We start from the raw sequence: 18,600 nt of genomic DNA, 5'->3' as shown, positions 1-18,600 counted from the left end.
ATTGTTATTATTATTTTATTTCTTTTGTTCATTCTTTTTTATAACCTTGGGTAAGCTATTTAGGAAAATTGGTGGATTATTATTATTATTATTATTATTATTATTATTATTATTATTATTATTATTATTATTGTTGTTGTTGTTGCTGCTGCTGCTGCTGCTACTGTTGCTGCTGTTGTGGTTTCTATTGTTGTTGCTGCTGTTGTTGTTACTGCTGCTGTTGTTATCTTGACAGCTTTCCGCCGGTATTAAGGCCCTTTTCCAGTGCACTTGGGCCCTGCTAGAGGGGATCACTTCAGTCTTCAGTCCGACGGGCGGCAGCTCAGGAGCAGGGCGGCCATGGGGTCCAGCAGAGTAAGAGCTAAAGGGGACTTTCTGCTTTCAGCAGCTGCATTAACTATGGATACTGTAGGTGTTTCCGAGCTGCCTGAGGTCAAACTCCATTACTGTTATTACTGATGCCACCTCAGTGTTACGCTGATGTTCCTGCTTCCCGTTTAGCTCCCTGTGTATTCTGCCACTGGAATGAGGTCATGTTTCTCAGCGACAGTGTCACAAGGGCAGCGGCTTTATCTGGGGGAAGCCCCCCCCCCCCCCCACCTCACCCCCGGGCCGGATCTCAGAGCTATTTACTACTCGCCACAACAGATGTTCTGAGCAAATAAGCCCTTTTCATTCTTGTTTAACTTCTAATCCTCTTCCAGAAGGCCCTAGGTAGCACTTGGGGCAGGGGGTGCAGATATGTCACTTGTCTCCATGTCCCTGTTTCTGTGGCACTACCATATAACACAGACACAAAATGGCCTGGAACCTTCCTCCCCCTTACATAACCATGACATAAGAGGATATAATATATCTCTGATGCCCCTTTCTTACCATCATTGTCCGATGCTAATAAACTCACTTTACTTTTGTAGGCAAAAGCTTCTATAGACCTCATATATACCCACTTCACATCATAAAATATACATAAACAACTAACAAAACCATAACACTTTTCTGCATCAGAACAACACTTGCACTGCACTGTCTGCATTTAATATATTCTTCACATCCAGTTTACATCAAGTTTGCACCATCATATCTTGTCTTTGTGTCCCTTTTTCTGCACTTTATGTTGTGCAGTATGTGGTTTGTGACGTATATTGTACGATCAAAGTGTATATGTTAGTAAATGTATGTAAAATTATTTAGTAAATTCAGCATCACGGATCTCTGGGAAATCATATTTTATCCCAAACGTACACATATGGACAGAGGGGCTGACAATAAAGATCCCTTGAACCTTGAATCTTGAAAAATCACTAAGCTAATTGCCATGCTAGCAAGCTTCTAGAACATTCTGGAATCCAGTGCCATGAATCTCAGCGAGAGAGGTGAGGTAGCTATTGGACATCCTAGATTTAATAATCTCTGTGGCTGGGTCCCACCATGAGGCCAGTGACCCTCATGGTGGGAATGAGCACATGACCTGCAGTAGCGAGTCACCATGCAGGGGCTATATTAAAGCTTCTCCGCGAGGATGCTTCTCAGAGGAGAACACGCCGGTGTTTGTTTTCTGAATGGAGACTGGAAGCCCGTCCCTGAGTCGCAATGCCGTTGCCCATGGCGCGACACGTCTCCCGGGCGACGAGGGAGAGACACACGTCGTCCTCCGCGGCCGACAGCAGAAAGCGTCCCGTCAGAAGAGCGTTGGCTGCGGTGCCCTCGAATTATGTGAATAATGAATAATCACCTACATAATGAATGCCGGTCGTTTAATAATAATGTCACTTTCATCTGCGCGAGGCCTTTGAAGTGAGCAGCCCAGCTTATCTGTAAAGCGTCCGGAAGTTTCCGCACCTGCCATCAGAGGCACAAACACATCAATGAGATCAATGTGCCGGAGAAACCCTGAAGCGTCTTGGGGCTCCGGAGAAGTCCGGGGGGGGGGGGAGTTGCTGGCTTGGTGGGTGGCTGGGGGAGGGAGGGGGAGGGGGGTCACGCTTCCTGACAAAGCTGTGGGCGGATTACGGCATGTAGCAGGAAAAAAGACATATATCGAGTAAGCGTGTTAAAATCGATTCTGGCAGGATGACCGAGGGATGTGGGGGCTGGGGGAGTTTTAACACAGAGATTTACCGCGTCGCGGCACTGCCAGCCGGCAACGCACCCGCTTTACCGACCACACAATTTCTAGCTCGACATTTGTGGCGGTTTTCCGGCAGGCTCATCAGCTTCACCATATTGACCCAGCAACGATGTGGCGTCACTTTTTAAGCTTGCATCCCAAGGCCGCTAGACCGCATCACTGTGTTCACGGCTCCTTCTCCACAACGGAACGGGTGATTCAGGGACAACAAAACGCCAGTCCTGTTGTGAAAGCCAGTTGCTGCCAAACATAATCCCACATCTTTAGGTTGTAGATTCATAGCTAAGGCAATACTGCTTATTATTGCATGAATTCTGCTTATTATCACATCCAGCAACAGGTTTTTACATAGACCGATAAGGAGTCGATGCTTTCATTCTCCACTGTGATTTGCCTGGCCGGCACTACATATGCGGTTATAGGAAATGAATCAACACTCTTTTGGCCAATCTGATTTGAGAATTCAATAGCGCTTTGGTGTAATATATGTATACTTTACTATGCGTAGTGTACATTTTATTTAGATGCTTTTGTTCAAAGCAATGCAAATCCTATAGAGGCAGCCGGGTCAATCAGTTCCTGGAGCAACTGAGAGGTTCAGGGTCAATGGTGAAATTAACTCTACTGACCTGGGGATTTGAATTGGTGACCTTCTGATGAGCAGCCTGGGGCATCATAGCTGTATGGATAGCCTGACAGAAACAGGGGGCCCAGCACTTGTAGGGGCCCCAAAAATTACCATGGCACATCATGATGAAAAACACATCTACCGAGGGCCTCCCACCCGCTTCTCAGAAAATTTTATGTACGTATGTATATTCAGTGACAAAAAAAGTTAAACACCCAGACGAAGTGGGAAATTAGATGAATCTGCATGTGTTGAAAGGTCATGTTACTGTATCGAAATGATTATAATGTCAGATCAAACGGACAACAGAGTTGGCAGCATGGGCACACTGCTGGTCCTATATCAGTAGGGTGTGGCACCCATAACCCCCCCCCCCTCCCCCTCGGGCTTGGATACATGCGGCTATACGGTGTGGAAGGGAGTCGTACAGCTGTTGTATCCTTTCCTGTGGCAAGTAGGCCCACAGCTGTGATAACTGGCCTGCAGATTGGCACTGGGATGTCCAAGCTGATCCCACATGTTAAACTGTGGAAAGATGGGGGGACCTGGCTGGCCATGGGAGGACCTCAGCGTGACGCAGGCAGTCCATAGACACACGTACCATGTGTGGATGGGCGTTGTCTTGTTGAAAGACTGTACCAGGGTGCTGTCTCAGGAGGGGAAGACATGCAGACGCAGGATGTCACTGACTGTGCTGTCAGGGTCCCACGAATCACTACCAGAGATGACATCTGCATGCCAGGGAATTGCATGATACGACCCCCCCGGCCTCATGCAAGCCCACAATGTGACCCCTATTAAACTCCAGCAAGTGCAGTCTGGAGTCTGGACATGCCAACTCCTTGCAGATCAAAATTCGAAAATACATATAACCATAAATCTTAACTTCTAATCTAAACTTAACTAAAACTAATCATATTCAGGGCAGTGTCCTTAAAATGTCAAGATCACAGGTGTGCACCCTGTGAGGGACTGGCATCCCATCTGCACAGCATGGACGGTAGATGGACGGATTATCGCAAAAACTTAAACATGTCTTTGAGGGAGAAAAAGGGAACACAAGGAAACTCTTTGTTTTGAGGGTGAATCATTTCTGAATCGGCATCTTAAGTGGCTACATTAATAGCCTCTGTAGACTGCCTGCATTGATACAGGGCTGACAGAGAGGGATTCATGGCAGGTTGGACTGTTATAGCTGATGAAGGCCTTAACCAGCCAGTGCTGAAACGGGGACCGACAGAGTGTGATAAAGTGCTGTTTGTATGACCAGGGGACGGTGCTGGGGCCCATAGGGCCTTGCAGGCTCCAGAAGACCCATAGCTCAAGCTAAGCAGCTTCAGCAATCAGCCAGTGCCAGCCAATCGAAACGCTCCTCTTCCGTGGACTCAACAGCGGTCAGCAGGACCGCTACAAGGCTACGGGCACCTTAGGCAAGCTTCACCGCCAGTGCCCCCCCCCTTTTGAGATAAAGTGAAATAAGCTTGCTGGGTCCCCCCCTCTCTCGCAGAAGATGGCACCCCAGACACTGAAAATTCTGGATAAGGGTACCCTATTCTGCTGTGCTGAGATGGGAGTGCAAACCAGCTGTCACAAAGTGTGCATTATTATCCGCAGGCACTCATTCATACAAGAGGAGATGCTTTATTTATTTGTACGAGGTGCAGTGGAATCCATTGGTTTTCATATGTATTGTTCATGGTTTGGGGGCCAGAGCAGAGGGCCAGTCATCGTGTAGAGCCCCCAGAGCAGTTGGGGTTAGGGGCATTGCTCAAGATCCCAATGGCGGTAGGATTACCCTACAAGACACCAAGATGAGAACCCATAACCATCTGGACACCCAGCATCCCTAACCTGACAAAGATCGTAACTGAAAGCCTTTTAAAAGTTATGTAACTCCTGTAAAGCCCCAAGTTTCCTTTCTGCTCTTGGAAACTTCAAAGGATTAAGTCCCATTACTCGGTGAAGTCATCGTGCTGCTCTTCGCTCCAGCGGAATTACGTTAGGCCCTTTTTGCTCTCATCTGCTCCTTGGCTCCATGGTAACCCCAGTGTTTTCTGGGATATCTGCCCAAGGTGGAGGATGTGCATGTTTAAAGGGGAAGAACAACGACCTGAAGCGGACGCGTTACAGGCGGCCAGCTCAGGGAACGGACACTTTCAGTCATGAGACCTTTCCCATGGACTCCATACTGCCCCTCAAAGGCAAAACACAGTAACTACGCCAACACTGAAATTGAGGAAAAGGATATTTTGCTTCGGTTTTAGTGCGGATTTTGTAGTTACTGTAACTTTCACATTTTTTTTCAAAACTGAGCATAGCAGAAATAAGATTTTTTTGTCATGAGCTAAAACAGAGCTTAAGAGACCCGATTTTGATCATTACTCAATTTTGGTAATACATGCAGTTACTGTGTTCTGCCTTCATAGGGCAGTATGGTTCCTGAATATATATTCCAGAATTATAGGTAAAATTTCGTTTGATCCAAAAAAAAACCCCATTACTATATCAGCATTTAAATACCTGTCACTTGATTGCTCTTTTGTGTGTAATAGGCAGGCAGCAGGATGGGCGGCACTGTGGCCTCACTCCAGAGTTGGGGTCATATCCCACCCCAGATTAATGTGTGTGTGGGCTCCACTCCCTCCTTGTACTTGCTCGGGGTTCCTGAAGGTGTTGCTGTTTTGTGCGAGAGTCCAAAGCTACACCGGTAGGATATTCATATCTCTAATTTGCTTTTGTGGTGTGACTGTAGGCCATGCATTGGACTGGAACCCCTGTCCACTGGCTCCCTGCCTCGTACCCTGAGTCCTGTGCCCTTGGCTCAACGCTCCCCGTGACACTGTTTCGGATAAGAGCTGCAGAGGACAGATGTTACGAACATGTGAGCGGTTGCATGTGCGTGACTGATCTGCGGAAGTTGCTTGGCCCCGGGTCTTATCTCGCAAATTTAAATTTACGACGTGGCCGCCCGCCGACCTGCAAGGCACAAGACTCCCACCGCGCACGTCTGAGAGTTTCCCAAAAATCGCTGGACACCTTCAGGATCGTCCTCTAAGGGTCTCACCACGTTTTTTTATGGCACGGCGGATTCTTTCCCAGACGCGTTCAAAACACACTGATAAAATAAAGCAAGAGCCCTCGGAAAAACTGACGGATTTCATGGCCGTGATCCGGGTGTCGCGGGGTTCTGCTGGCCACGCTTGGAATGCCATTCTTCCTGTGATGCCATTTAATTTCCCGTGTGGCTGACAGGGACCTGGAGTGGGGGGGGGGGGGGGTGGTTTCCATTTATCTGAACGGACACGGATGAAGTGGTCCTCTGTTGTTGTATGACAGAGATGGCCAAGTTCAGTAAGGAGCCACCTGTATGGACACCCCTTGCCATCCTCCAAGGCAGTGGGGGTGGGGGTGGGGGGTGGAATACAGGAAGAGAGAGCATATTCCTAAGAAATGCAAAACAGATGCCGGTTATCTCTCGTTTTGCATGTTGCTAGCACGGAGGTATGTGAGTTTCTGTTTCTACTCCATGTTACCATGCCCCCCATTTACACCCACCCTGACTAATTTGTTCCTTTATTTTCCACAATGCTGAGGATCAGTGGGAATTGGGAGGGGGGGGGGGGTCATGTTCCCGCTGGCCACATTGCCAGCAAATCTGCTCCCAATAAAATATCTGGCTGCCAGTGAGAAGCCGCAAGGGTCATGGGATGCCTCAGCTGGGCCCATCAAATTCCCTCCTCCCTCCCTCTGTGTGGGGGAGGGAGGAGAGGGCCAGCGCCTTGGGCTGGGGGGGTCGGAAGAGGCCTCAAGAGGACGGTGACATAGTGGACTCCACACCCTGTATCTCCGCACCAATTCCTCTCTTCTGCGTGTGTAGAGACAGGGTCAAACTGTGGGCGATGCTGCTGTGGGTAGCCTGCTTTTTACGGGGGGGCTCCAGTGAAGCCCTCCAGAAGGACACAGAAACTGTGTCACGTAATATAAATATCTAGGATCCTAGATGAGGAAATTGTCATGTAAATATAGTTCAGACTGTTCACATAGTGAAATAGTGGGTTTGAACCCCAACCCCCCCCCCCCCAGATTTTTCATTTCCAATCAGGTACATAGTCCGGTAGTCAATGAGTTTGAACCCTGCTTTACATATGCACATTAATTTGTCCTTGTTTTGTTGAGAGAACTGTCCATTCCCGAGGGGCTTACGAGTCACGTGACGGGGTGGCGTACACAATGGCGGGGGCAGGCGGTCACCATCCCGAAGCCGGGCGGCCCCTCGGTGTGACGAGCGTGACCGAGCCCTGAGTCACAGTGCAGCCTGTCAGACGGCCTGTCGAGCGGCACGCAGCGGGAACACGCTGCTCCTGCTCACGACGTGCTGTTTCCCTGAGAGCCCCTGGGAGCGACAAACGGGGCCCCGGAACGTTCTGTCCATCAGGGCCAGGCAGAAATCAACCCAGGCCATTTGTATGCGAGAGGAGCGCTGAAGGAGCCTGGGGGGCCGTGGCCCACCCCCCTGCATGGGTTATGCCTAATTTCCCATCAATCCCAGTGGTGAGCTACAGGCGTATGCGGGTCTCCCTCCCGGGGGGTTTCACTGAGATTGCAAGGCGAGGTATCTGAGAGACCCCTAGGCTGACCTCTGGCTGTAGCGCCCCCCCAAAGGGCAATAGAAGAGAACCCAGTTTACTTGATTTGTTTTGATCCCCCCACCAGGGAATGAGGCCTCAGCAGCAGACGTTTAATGAGCGCGTCTTCACGAAGCGGGAAAACAAGGGGCACGGCGGCAAGTCTCCTATGGGTTATTTATAGCCCCCCACCCCCCCTCTGTGGCTCACAGCCTACCCCTCTCAGTTATGAGGAAAAAAAACGTCTATTAACATAACCGGTGTGTGCAGCAGTGTCATATGTGTGCGATTTGCTGGGGGAAAACACTCTAATTCATTTTCTCATTTGCTACAACAGCAAGACATCTTTGTATTTTAGGTTAGTGATCAGTGTATCATCTACTTAATTGGCTGCTCATTGATCACAGGCTGTAACGGTCTCCAGTTAAATATTGGTGGAAATCTGGACCTTTGTGGGGTCAAACTCTGCCACACACCCCGAATCACCTTTCATCCGAGTCACCCTGCTTGCAGTTCCTCTGCACCATTTTTTGTTACCTACTGGTGTCACCAAGGCTGCCCCCCAAATGAGACACTAACTTAGGTTCATGATGTACTGTGGATCTTAAAAGCCCCCCAACTCTACCAGAAAGGGTGTGAGCCAAATACCCATTCAGTAACCCAAGGTTCCCCAATTATCCAACATTGTACTAATTGTCTAATTGTTCATCCATCTTCCGTAACTGCTTCTCAAGTCCTGGCTCGTGGTGATCTTGGAGCCCGTCCCAGGAAGCACAAGGCACAGGAAGAGGACCATGAAGAGGGTGCCAGTCCATCATGAGGTACATTCTCACACACAATGGCGCAGTCTGGGAGATTTAGAGAACCCATTATACCTGGCCATGTGTGTTTGGGCTGCGGGGGGTAATAGGATGCCAAGACGAGCCCTACGCACCCAAACGTGCAGAGCCACGCCACACAGAGCCTGGGATCCAGCCCCCAACATGGGAGGCATTTGGTGGTCTGTAGCTCAGCAGGTGGGGGGTCTGGGACTATTGGTGCTTTTCCACTGGGATACAGGAAGCGAGCTGCACCTAAGCTGTACGCCGAAGAGACCAGTTACAGCACGGTTTCAGCTCACTTCGGTTTTCCACTGCAAACACGTCGGCTCAGTAAAGGCAATGCCGGGCTTGGAAAGCGACAGTGACGAATAGCAGTGTGCGAAATCCAGGGGGGTCCGACATCCCCGAATAACCCATGAGACCCCCTGAACGCCTCAAAACAAAATTTTAAGGGGGCCTCAAGATCAGTATTGCATAACAATAGGGAGATTGGGACCCCCCCCCCCCCCGAATACTGACAGGTATTTCACTCACTGCCGAAGAGATGCTTATTTAATGTTCACACGGTGTACATCATGATTTACTGTGTGCTCATTTCCGCTAGCACATCTGTGAGAATCTCTGTCTTATGTTATCATCAAACACTAGTGGAATTAGCATTAACTTGCGTAAATTTGCATTACGAATTCATTCTGTTCAGCCATTCTCTAGGACTAGGAGTAGGAGGTTGGAAATGTTCAAGTTCCGAGTTACTGGGCATGGATCAATACATCACAATGTGCGATACTACTAATTCATGCATATTGATGCAGATCGCCAGTTCTTTCTTATCTCCATGTATTTCGACCAATCAGATGCTGGCGACGCAGCCAGCTTGGTTTGGTCATGCATTCATGTCACAGTGGGTACAGCTCGGGTACAGCTGGCTTAATTTATGATGGAAATCCTCTTCGTGGTTTGGCTTGGGAATGGATTGATATTTGGTGGAAGTGGAAAAGCATTATATGTCCAGATAGTTGTGGGTTTGAATCCCACAGTTGCAGGAGTAACCCCAACAGCTGCAGGGTCCCTGGCTGATCCTGCTCTCTGACCCTCAGCTTCCCTCACTTGTTGCCAGCACTTCGGACAAAAGTAGCTGTGATACCGACACAGTGTAAATGTTTGAGGCGGTCGCTGCGCTGCCCTCCATTATTAATGCCCGTTTGCCTCTTCACAGGAACGCAGGCAGCCGAATACAATATAGTAATACAAACCTGCCATTTGCTGTCGTTGCCAAAACGCCTTTGCAGCTCTGCTGCACCGGGGACCTTAAAAGCACATTCAGCTGCTCATTTAAATAAAAAGGGAAGGTTTACAGAGACCCAGCTACTGTGTAAGAAAAGGTAAATTATAGAAAAGGCAAAAATAGAAAAAAAAAAGTAAAATCACTAATTTAGAGTGAGCTTGTTCTCCTTCTTATGTATTCCAACTCTCGTTTTGGGGTGTAGAGTTTGTGTGGGTTTGTTTTTAGCAAATGCCCCCAAAATGTGGTAAAACCTGTTACTTTTTACCTTGTGGGGACATTTATAATAATGAATGGAGAGTCCCAACAGTAATAGTGGGTTATGCATAATACAATGTACGTGCAAATGTGTGCTTAAATATGAACGTATGAACATACACGTACATATGTGTGTGTGTATTCCAAAGTGCTTACATGCAAATCCTGCAGCCTGAGGACCCCTGCTGACTGTGAGCGCGACTCAAAAACACACGTGGGCGGAGCTATGCCATGCTGATCCCTCCCCCCGCAACTTGATTGGCTAGGGATGGGCGGCTCCCATCTGCCAGGTGAGAGAAGCAGACTCTCTAGTGGAAACCAAGCCCACTAATCCCACCCGAAGCCCACACCACTGCTTTGGTCACAAGCTGGTACTCAGTGGATCTGGCTGCCTCACGATGGATAAGCTGGTCAGCTAAAGGCCTGAGTAACCTAAGATGAAGTAACGCTAGGAGGTAAGAGTGAAGCTGCCGTCGTTCTTCACCTGTCAGTGACTATTCAGCTTCAACAACCAAAATAAGGAGGCTACAGCGGGTCATGGAGAAACACGGACCCCAGGCATCGCCGGACAACCTGCTTTGATTTGCTACCAGCCATTTTTAATGGCCACACGTGAAAACCACTTACAAAACGTTAATAACATAAGAGCTGGCTGGGAAGTGAAGGGGTGTGGGGTGGGGGCTTTAGTGCTGCCAAGCTAACGCTCTGAGGAGGGTGACTGACCGATGCCCCACGACAGAGAGAGAGGGAAAGAGAGAGAGAGAAGAGAGAGTGCAGAGAGGGCAGCAGAGAGTGGGGAAGTCAGGGAAGAGAGACAAGAGGGCAACGCGGAGGGGCTGCATGCATGCGGCAGGCTGTGGGACGAGCAGGGCGGCTGGGACGCGATGGCAGGAAGTGAGGGCGAGCGATACCCACCGCCCGCACCCTCCCCAACAGCCGCGTGGCTGCAGACACACGCTGGGTGTTCTCTGCGGAACTGCCAGGAGGCAACAGCGAAAGAGAGTGCGAGAGAGGGAGAGAAAGAAGGGGAGAGAGAAGGTGAGAGAGAGAGGAGGAGAGAGAGGGAGCAAGGCAGAGAGAAGGAGAACAGGAGAGGGAAGTGAGAAAGTGAGAGAGAGACAGGGAGAGGGAAGAGAGTGAGGGATGGTGAGAACAAGGAAGGAAAGAAAGAGGAAGGCGAGAGAGGGAAGAGGAGAGCGAGAAAAAGTGAGCCGAGCAGAGCGATTTCTCGCACTTGATCACACGAGTCTCTACAGCCCACACGTTTTCACCAGACACAGCCCGCTGCATCACTTCCCCCCACTGATGCTCCTACCCGGAACGTGTTGCACGTGGACAGACTGGCGAGGCGCCCGCTAGCTGCCCTGTTACCCCTGATAGCAGGCGATAGCCCCTCGCTGGCTGCGGGTGCAGCTTCTGTTTCTCTTCCTGAACAGCCCTTCCCTAGTAGCCCCGCCCCCTCACCCTTTCACTCTTCCCGTACTGTCTCTGGTACTTGACTCCCCTGCCCAGCCCCCCCATCCCTCGGAAGGCCACACCTCCTGATCAGCCACACACTCATCTCTCCGGCCACCTCTCTTTCCAATTTAAATTCTGAAAAAAACAGAATATGCCCATCGGACAAGCCGGAGCAGCGAGTCACAGGGAAGGGTTCTGTCACAATGGCTCACTAATTCTACATTAGTACCACCTTTGTGTGTCATTAAACCCCGTGCATCAGTGTCATGGTCACCATGAGCCTCGAGCCGGTACCTAAAGTCACAGGGCACCAGACAGTGGACACCATGGAAGGAATACCGGTCCATCAGAGGTGGAATGTTGAGGTCCAGAAAGTCCAAATCCAGTTTTGTTTCAACCAATCAGTTGAGTATAAAGAGTCACATTCACAGAATACTCAACTGGTTGGTAGATGCAAAATCTTGGTCTGGATTATTTACTTTCTGAACCTGAACTTTCCACCTCTGCGGTCCATCTAATGACAGGAGGAAACACACACACACACACACATACACACACAGCACATTATAAATTTCTACACATGCAAAGTAAATAACACACATAATCCCTAAAGGTTGCTTATGGATAGAGTATAAAATCAAATGAAACTAATGTGTTGTTGTTAGTTCCGTGGATACTGCAGTAACCTCTCCCGTTCATGGTTATGGGTTTGAATCCCACCTCTGATGTGTATGTGGGCCTGTCTACTTATTCTCTCTGCATGCATTCTATGTGTTTTGGGGTGTGTGTCTATGCGTCATGCACATATTACCCTGTGGGGACCAAATGTCCCCACAATGTGATAGAAACATGCTATTTTGATGTTGTGATGTTGGGGGGACCACCTTTTCAGTCCCCACAAGGGGAAACTCAATTTTATAAAAATCTGTGACTGCAATCAAAAAACTCAAAATGCCAAAATTCTTGTGTTTTGTTTTGTTATTTATGGTTAAGGTTAGGGCTGGGTAGGAGTTAAGGCTATCATTGTTAGAATTAGGTTTTTTCTCATAGAAATGAATGGATGGTACCCAGAAAGATTTGCATACAAATGTGTGTATGTGTGTTTCTGTGTGCATCCTTGTAGATTTGTCTTATATGGATTTCCTCCTGCAGACCCTGCAGTTGGGCTGAGTGAGTGCTGTGTCTAAAGGGCTGCTGTGTGTGTGTGCTGTGATGGACAGGCATTGCATCCATGGTTTACCCCAGCTTTCAGCCCAGGGCTGCCTCCGATTGGCTGTAGGTTTCCTGTGACCCTGTCAGGAATTGTGGCTGAACAGATGCCTATTGTAATGTATTTCATAGTATTTAGTACCGATAAACACACACACACACACACACACACACATATAGCTACCAACCTGTTTGTGATCACCAGTGATTCTGCACCCCCACCTCCCCCCCGGGTAATGTGTGTGAGTCACAGATGTATAGTACAGCAGTCCTAACCCCCCCCACCACCTCAAGTTGGCCAGACAGAGGGCTCAATTTGCCGCACTGATATTCCCACAGGGAGACTGTCCGTCACAGCAGTGCAGACCAACCATGGCCGACAACAAGAGGAGGACAGGCCCATGTGACTCTCAATGCTTGACCAATCGTGGACAGCTTTGGGTCCATGGGCAGCACATCCGTGATGACAAGCAGGTTATCAATCCCTAAGCAAGCCAGTAACCCTACAAGACATGCCAATAATATTTCTCTGTTTCTGGGTTCTGACCATGCATGAATGCCCCATACTGACCATGTTTTATCTTCCTTCCCTTGTCCCGCCCCCCCCCCCACAAAAGAAGACCTGACAGTCAGATTTATTCCACCAGCTCAGCCCCCACGATGGAATCCAGGTCCTGATTTTTCTTCATGTAACACAAAGTAATCTGGAACATTCTCCCAACACATTCAAGCCAGACTCACTCCAGCCGTGAACACTGCTTACATTGTCTTCAAGATACTGACTTATGTTACTGACAGTGGTTAGACCTTCACATTCAATGTGCTTTTAAAGTATAAATTCAGTTTCTGTTTTGGCATTTTTGCCATAAACCCGACTAATGTCAGGTCTTAACGTAAACCAGCCTAACATATTGTGATGTTAGCGGCCTTCTTGACAGGGCCACCTTTGGTTGGTTGTCAGATGAAATTCAAAAAAACATCTCATTGGTCTTATATGGTCTTACATGCAGGTGTGAAGATCTAGGCTACATTCAAGGAATCAAACTTCGCAGGGATAATGAAGACAGGGAGGTTTGTCATGACAGAAGCTAGCTCTATATTTATACTGTAGGCACAGTCTGTCACATCTCTCATCAGATCTAGTTTGGGGAAAAAGGGAAACTAGATTGTCCAGGAGCCAGTGATGTGCAAGTGGCCATCTTTTCATCTAGTATATTGGTTCATTAAGAACATCTCCTGAGCTTCCAAGGGGTAGAATAGCTTGCTAATATGATCACGTATGAGCATGTCACAGATACCCAAAAGGACCAAACCTAGCACAGCTGAGCAGAATGCATTGTCTGTTCTGAAAAAAAGCCTGATTCTGCCAGAATGTCTTGTTCTTTTTTTAAACTGAAACAATTTTATTCCTACATACCGTTGGATCATTCCTGCCATTTCTTAAGGATATAACGGCTTGAATCCCTTGGAACTTTAATTTCAAATTTCCTAGGAACAGAAGACACATCAACAAATACAACCTCATAGATCTGTGTTTCACTATGTGCGTAGCATGATAAGGTTAGTGTATGATTATCAGTGAAAATGGGCCGACTATATGTGTAACAGGGATAATTAATGTACAATTTCATGTGTAACAGGCTGATTAGTTTAAAATTGGTCTCATTTATGTACAATTACATGTGTAACTAGGCTGATTCGCATGAAACCTGGCTCATTTATTTATGATCATAAGTGTAACTGGGCTGATTAATTAAAAATGGAGCTAATATATGCAGTTATAGCTATAGTAATTAAAAAATATTGTATGTAACGGGGCTGGTTTGTTTATACATTTATGTGTAACATTTTGCATCCATTATAGGCGGAACAGGACAGACTGAATTATGGGTATGTATGTAACTGGGATGATTCATTTAAATATTTATTGGTAGCCGTGTTTATTTATGACTGTTTTTGAAATGGGTCAATTGGTTCACATTAAATGTAACCAGCACTGATTTATTTTTGATAGTTTGTGCAACTGGGTTGAGTTATTTATATGTGTGAGGGTGCTGGTGTGTTTAAACCTGCCCGGTGTGTGGGTAGATTGTGTAGAGGTATGTAACCGCCCATATCGGTTTGTGTGTCGACGCAAGGGCAACATGGATGAGTTATGTTGGGGTATTGAGTTAAGTATAATGAATATTTATACAAAAGGTCAGGTCAGTATATAAATGCATGTGCATCAAATGATACTCCCTGTAATGAACAAATTTATGATAATGAATGAATCGGTAATAGGCTATATATATTTACATATGTAACATTCCTGGCTTGCACATAATGACATTGAAAACAGGGATGGTTTGCACACCATTTCACATAAAACAAATTGGGTGAGTGTGTGAGGCTCAGCAGATTAAGCCTGTGTGTGTGATCAGAAGGTTGTTGGTTTGAATTCCATCTCTGGCCCTTAACAACCCCCAAAATGCTCCAGAAGTGCTGCACTTTCAACTGTGTGTGTGTGTGTGTGTTAAAGGAGAGTAAGACGGGAATATGTGAAAAGGAGCATTCCAGGGTACCTGCACTTATGCAAACCAAGCATTGTTCCAGATGACATCGATGTTTGTGGAGGTTGTGCTGTAGCCTCACACCTCCAGGTTGTAGGTTCCATTCCAGCCCTGTGTGCAGTTTGCACACGCTCCTCTGTGTCCTGCTTCCCTCCCACATCGTTGCCTGTGGTGTGTATGCCCTTCCGACAGACTGGGAGCCCATCCCACGATCTGTATAGAACAACGCCCCCCCCACTCTGTGTGTGGAGCTTGGAACCTGGAGCTCCACCATGCACACGTAGACTTCCTCCAGGAGTTCTGGTTTACTCCTGCGGGTCAAAAACATGCCTTTTAGCTGAATCTGTGTCTTAGACTTAACCTTAATGTGGGGCTGTGTGTAGGTGGGTGTCACAAGGTGGACTGGCATCCCATCCAGGGTGTCCTCTGCTTTGGTCCCCTGTGCCGCCTGGATGGGCTTCGGGCTCCTGGATCACCGTGACCCTGCACTAAATAAACAGTTATGGAGAATGGATACAATGGGAAATGAATGTACAGGACACACAGTAAAAGCAACAACCTCCCATCGCCGCACTCCTGAAACACAAACGAAGCCGACATGCATATGATATCGCTTTTAGGCTGGTTTGTGGATGATCACGCAGTAAATGCAATGCCTGACATCTCCAGCTATTATGTCAGAGCAGAAGGGATGTTACCTATATCTGCATGCGTGTTACACATGTGCTTTTGTATCACATGTGCCAGTTAGTGTATTATTCTGCGTGGGACACAGCTGGATTATATAAATGATGGAAGGAGACTTGAGTGCTGCAGTTGTCCTCAGGCGTTACTGTCCTGTGTTTTTAGGACACGTGACACGCACAGTCAAGGCCAGATTTATGCATGGGAGTTGAGCCCTGGGAATTTGTTTTCTAGTTGTTACTGTGGCATTTTATGCTGCAGCTAGGGCCCCAACCATGACTAAAATCACACCCCTCTAAATCCAGCCCTGGACATTGTCATAAATTAGTTATTGTTTTCCTGAGATCGAGGTCCTTTTCAGATTTGTGTGGCTATTAGCATATACGCACTGCATTGGTGTGAAGTCTGTTCGGTGGAGCCCTCTGTGTTAATGTCACGTGAATGGGCATGGGGGGGGGAGTGACCAAGCGCCGAAGCGAAAGTCATCTACGGCAAATGCGTGGCCAAGAAAAGAGCAGGTGAGTGAGAAAAACTGTCAACAGGATGTGGTCACTGTCACTAACAGGAAGTTTAAGCTGACAGTGAAGAGACCCAATGGGAACTGTGTTAAAATGTCTGAAGACAGTTCATAGCCACTGACTTTGTTTGTTACATTATTTAATCCCTTCAAGGATAATTAAATAATCACTTTATAAAATACCCATGGACAAATGAAAATTGTGAGTGATTAAAGGGGAGTTATGGACTTTAGAATCACTTTGTGATTCTGAAATTACTGTGTTAACCAAGTGAACATTAATATTGATATTAAACTGATTTCTAACCCAACCACACACACACACACACACACACACACACACTTTAAGATCTGAGAAGCTATTATCTGAATGCTTTCGCCCGATAAGCAGGAATGCCGTGTTATTAACCAAAGGACACAAACAGCCAAATGAAGATATATAGTACATAAATAGAGAAATATAAAATAAATAAAAGAAATAAGTACACAACTTTGCTTTGATATCTAAGAAAAAACTGACTTGGGGCGATTAATAATGATTATAAAAGGGGACAAGCAGCAAGAAAATAAGGAAATTTAGGGTGGGGGAGGGGGCTAAAGGCTACGCAATTAGCATTAATACATGTCAGTCGGCGGATGCTAAAAACTGGCGTTGTCGCTTCATTCGGGGAGGGGAGACTGTGTACGAAGGGTTGCGTATGTTTCTTAAAAAACGGATAAGGAGGCGCCGTTGTTAATAGCTGAGCTTAATGACGACGCTCCGGATAAAAGATATAGAAAAAATATATATGTTTCAGTTGTAATTGTAATGCAGTGTGTCAGGTTAGGGGACTGAACGGCGCTTTAAAAGCATGGTGGACAACGTATAATATATAGGTGCGGTTAGGGAGCAGTATAGCGCAAGGTTTATTCTGGGGGAGGGGGGAGGCGGAGGGAAGGCTGTGACAAGCGCTTATCAGCCGGAGAAGTAGGACGACTCGCATCGGAGCGCCACTGTCATCTGCAGACGCTTTGGAAGACGCTGTCGCAGCCCTAGCACCGGCTCACAATGGTATCTATAATTTCAGATCTGGATCCCCTGAAAAGCTGGAACGTTTTAAGGTAGGGGGGCTACCCCCAACGTCGACATGCATCTTTTTTATTTTTTGATTTTTTTTTTTTTTATTGCATTTTATTGTTGTTTTGATCTCGATGCGGGCTGCATTGCAGGCGGAAGGGTGATAGTGGAAGTTGTGCGAGAAAGGCGGCGCGATGAAGGGAGGTTTTCTTGCGGGTTGATCGTATTTCTGCGCCCCTAGTTAATCGGGTGGTGGTGGTTCGGGGACGTGTGTGCGGTGGTAACTTAATGATAATATTTTAGGGGTATAATTATGTCGGATCGGGCTTTGGTTGACCCTGATGGAAACAGCATGCCTCACTTCCCCGTGCCCGACATGCAGGCTCGGCGATCTGATTAACACCATCCTCCCCTGAACCTTTTTTGCCCGGTCCGTCGGTGCTCGTTCTGGATGGGTTTCGGGTGGCCGATGAGAAATAACTTCCGCAACTATTACGCGAACCTACCAGTCGGGATCTGCGCAGGGCTTTCAAAGCGGAGCGCCATGCACCGTTCTCGCTATATTAAGGAAGTGATCGGTTATACCACGTATTATTTTTAATATTAGATTTTAAGGCTTTTATTAGGCGTGGCGCTCCAGTGGATATATGCAGAAACGCTCGTTTGCATATGGTAAAATGAATATGTAATTTTTGATCATCCGGAAATGACTTGCCTCTTTAAATATCCTGCCTGTGGAAGGGTGCAGGACTTGAACTTCTGCATTTAGTTGTCTTGCTGTGTTGCACAAAAAGCTGAGTCCCTTTTTAACTGCACGAGGAAGTAGAGTTTCGGCGGCGCATGATTCAACTTCCCGTTATCTCTTCGTGGACGCTGACAGCTGGTCTTCTCTAAAATCAGCTGAGCGCTTTAGATTGATTTAAACCGGAATGCTAATCAACTTTAGTGGGATGAGTAGAATAGACTGACTTTTTATATCTTTCTACGCACCCAGACTTGGCATCTAGGTGATTTCTTTTCCTTTTTCTTTTTGGAAAGCTCCGATAATCCAGTTTTATGGAGATGGCTATCATAGGTAAAGAAACAGATTGGGTGTGGGGAGTAGGTGTTAAAGATTAGTTGCTTTCTCCTTACTTTAAGCCTGTTGGTACATTTCAGATACGGCACCACATTATGACAACCGGGGATGATTCTGGGGCATTTTCTGACCCTGCAATCCCATCGAATCGTCCCCGGCAAGAAATCACCAGAGATCCATTTGGGAAGATGATACGGAGTCATAGATCCGCCGTAATTACAGCTTCTCCTCCTCAGAGGTTCCTCGGAGTTTGGTCATTTCCGTGTGAAAGTGTCCGCCGGATTGAACACGCCGGTGGGA

General features: G+C 47.3%; 1 protein-coding gene and 1 long non-coding RNA gene across 3 annotated transcripts in view; both read left to right on the top strand.

Annotated features, from left to right (window-relative positions):
- Positions 1–6,838: 6,838 nt before the first annotated feature.
- Positions 6,839–14,412, top strand: LOC111838704 (uncharacterized). Of its 2 annotated transcripts, none has more exons than XR_002836942.2 (2): positions 6,839–12,886; positions 13,033–14,412. It is a non-coding gene; the product is annotated as an uncharacterized lncRNA (long non-coding RNA). The 2 variants fall into 2 exon arrangements; XR_002836941.2 differs by having other exon boundaries at positions 13,030–14,412.
- A 2,396-nt stretch (positions 14,413–16,808) lies between these two features.
- celf2 (cugbp, Elav-like family member 2) overlaps positions 16,809–18,600 on the top strand; it is a 110,043-nt gene continuing 108,251 nt past the window's right edge. The window contains exon 1 of the mRNA XM_023802015.2: positions 16,809–17,266. Within this exon, the coding sequence (XP_023657783.1) occupies positions 17,214–17,266 (53 nt within the window). The 5' untranslated portion in view covers positions 16,809–17,213. The remainder of the gene's footprint in view (positions 17,267–18,600) is intronic.

This window comes from Paramormyrops kingsleyae, chromosome 3 (assembly GCF_048594095.1).
Source record: "Paramormyrops kingsleyae isolate MSU_618 chromosome 3, PKINGS_0.4, whole genome shotgun sequence".
Classification (NCBI taxonomy): domain Eukaryota; kingdom Metazoa; phylum Chordata; class Actinopteri; order Osteoglossiformes; family Mormyridae; genus Paramormyrops; species Paramormyrops kingsleyae.
The sequence above is the reverse complement of the archived record's forward strand: the minus strand, read 5'-3'. Positions and strand labels throughout refer to the sequence as shown.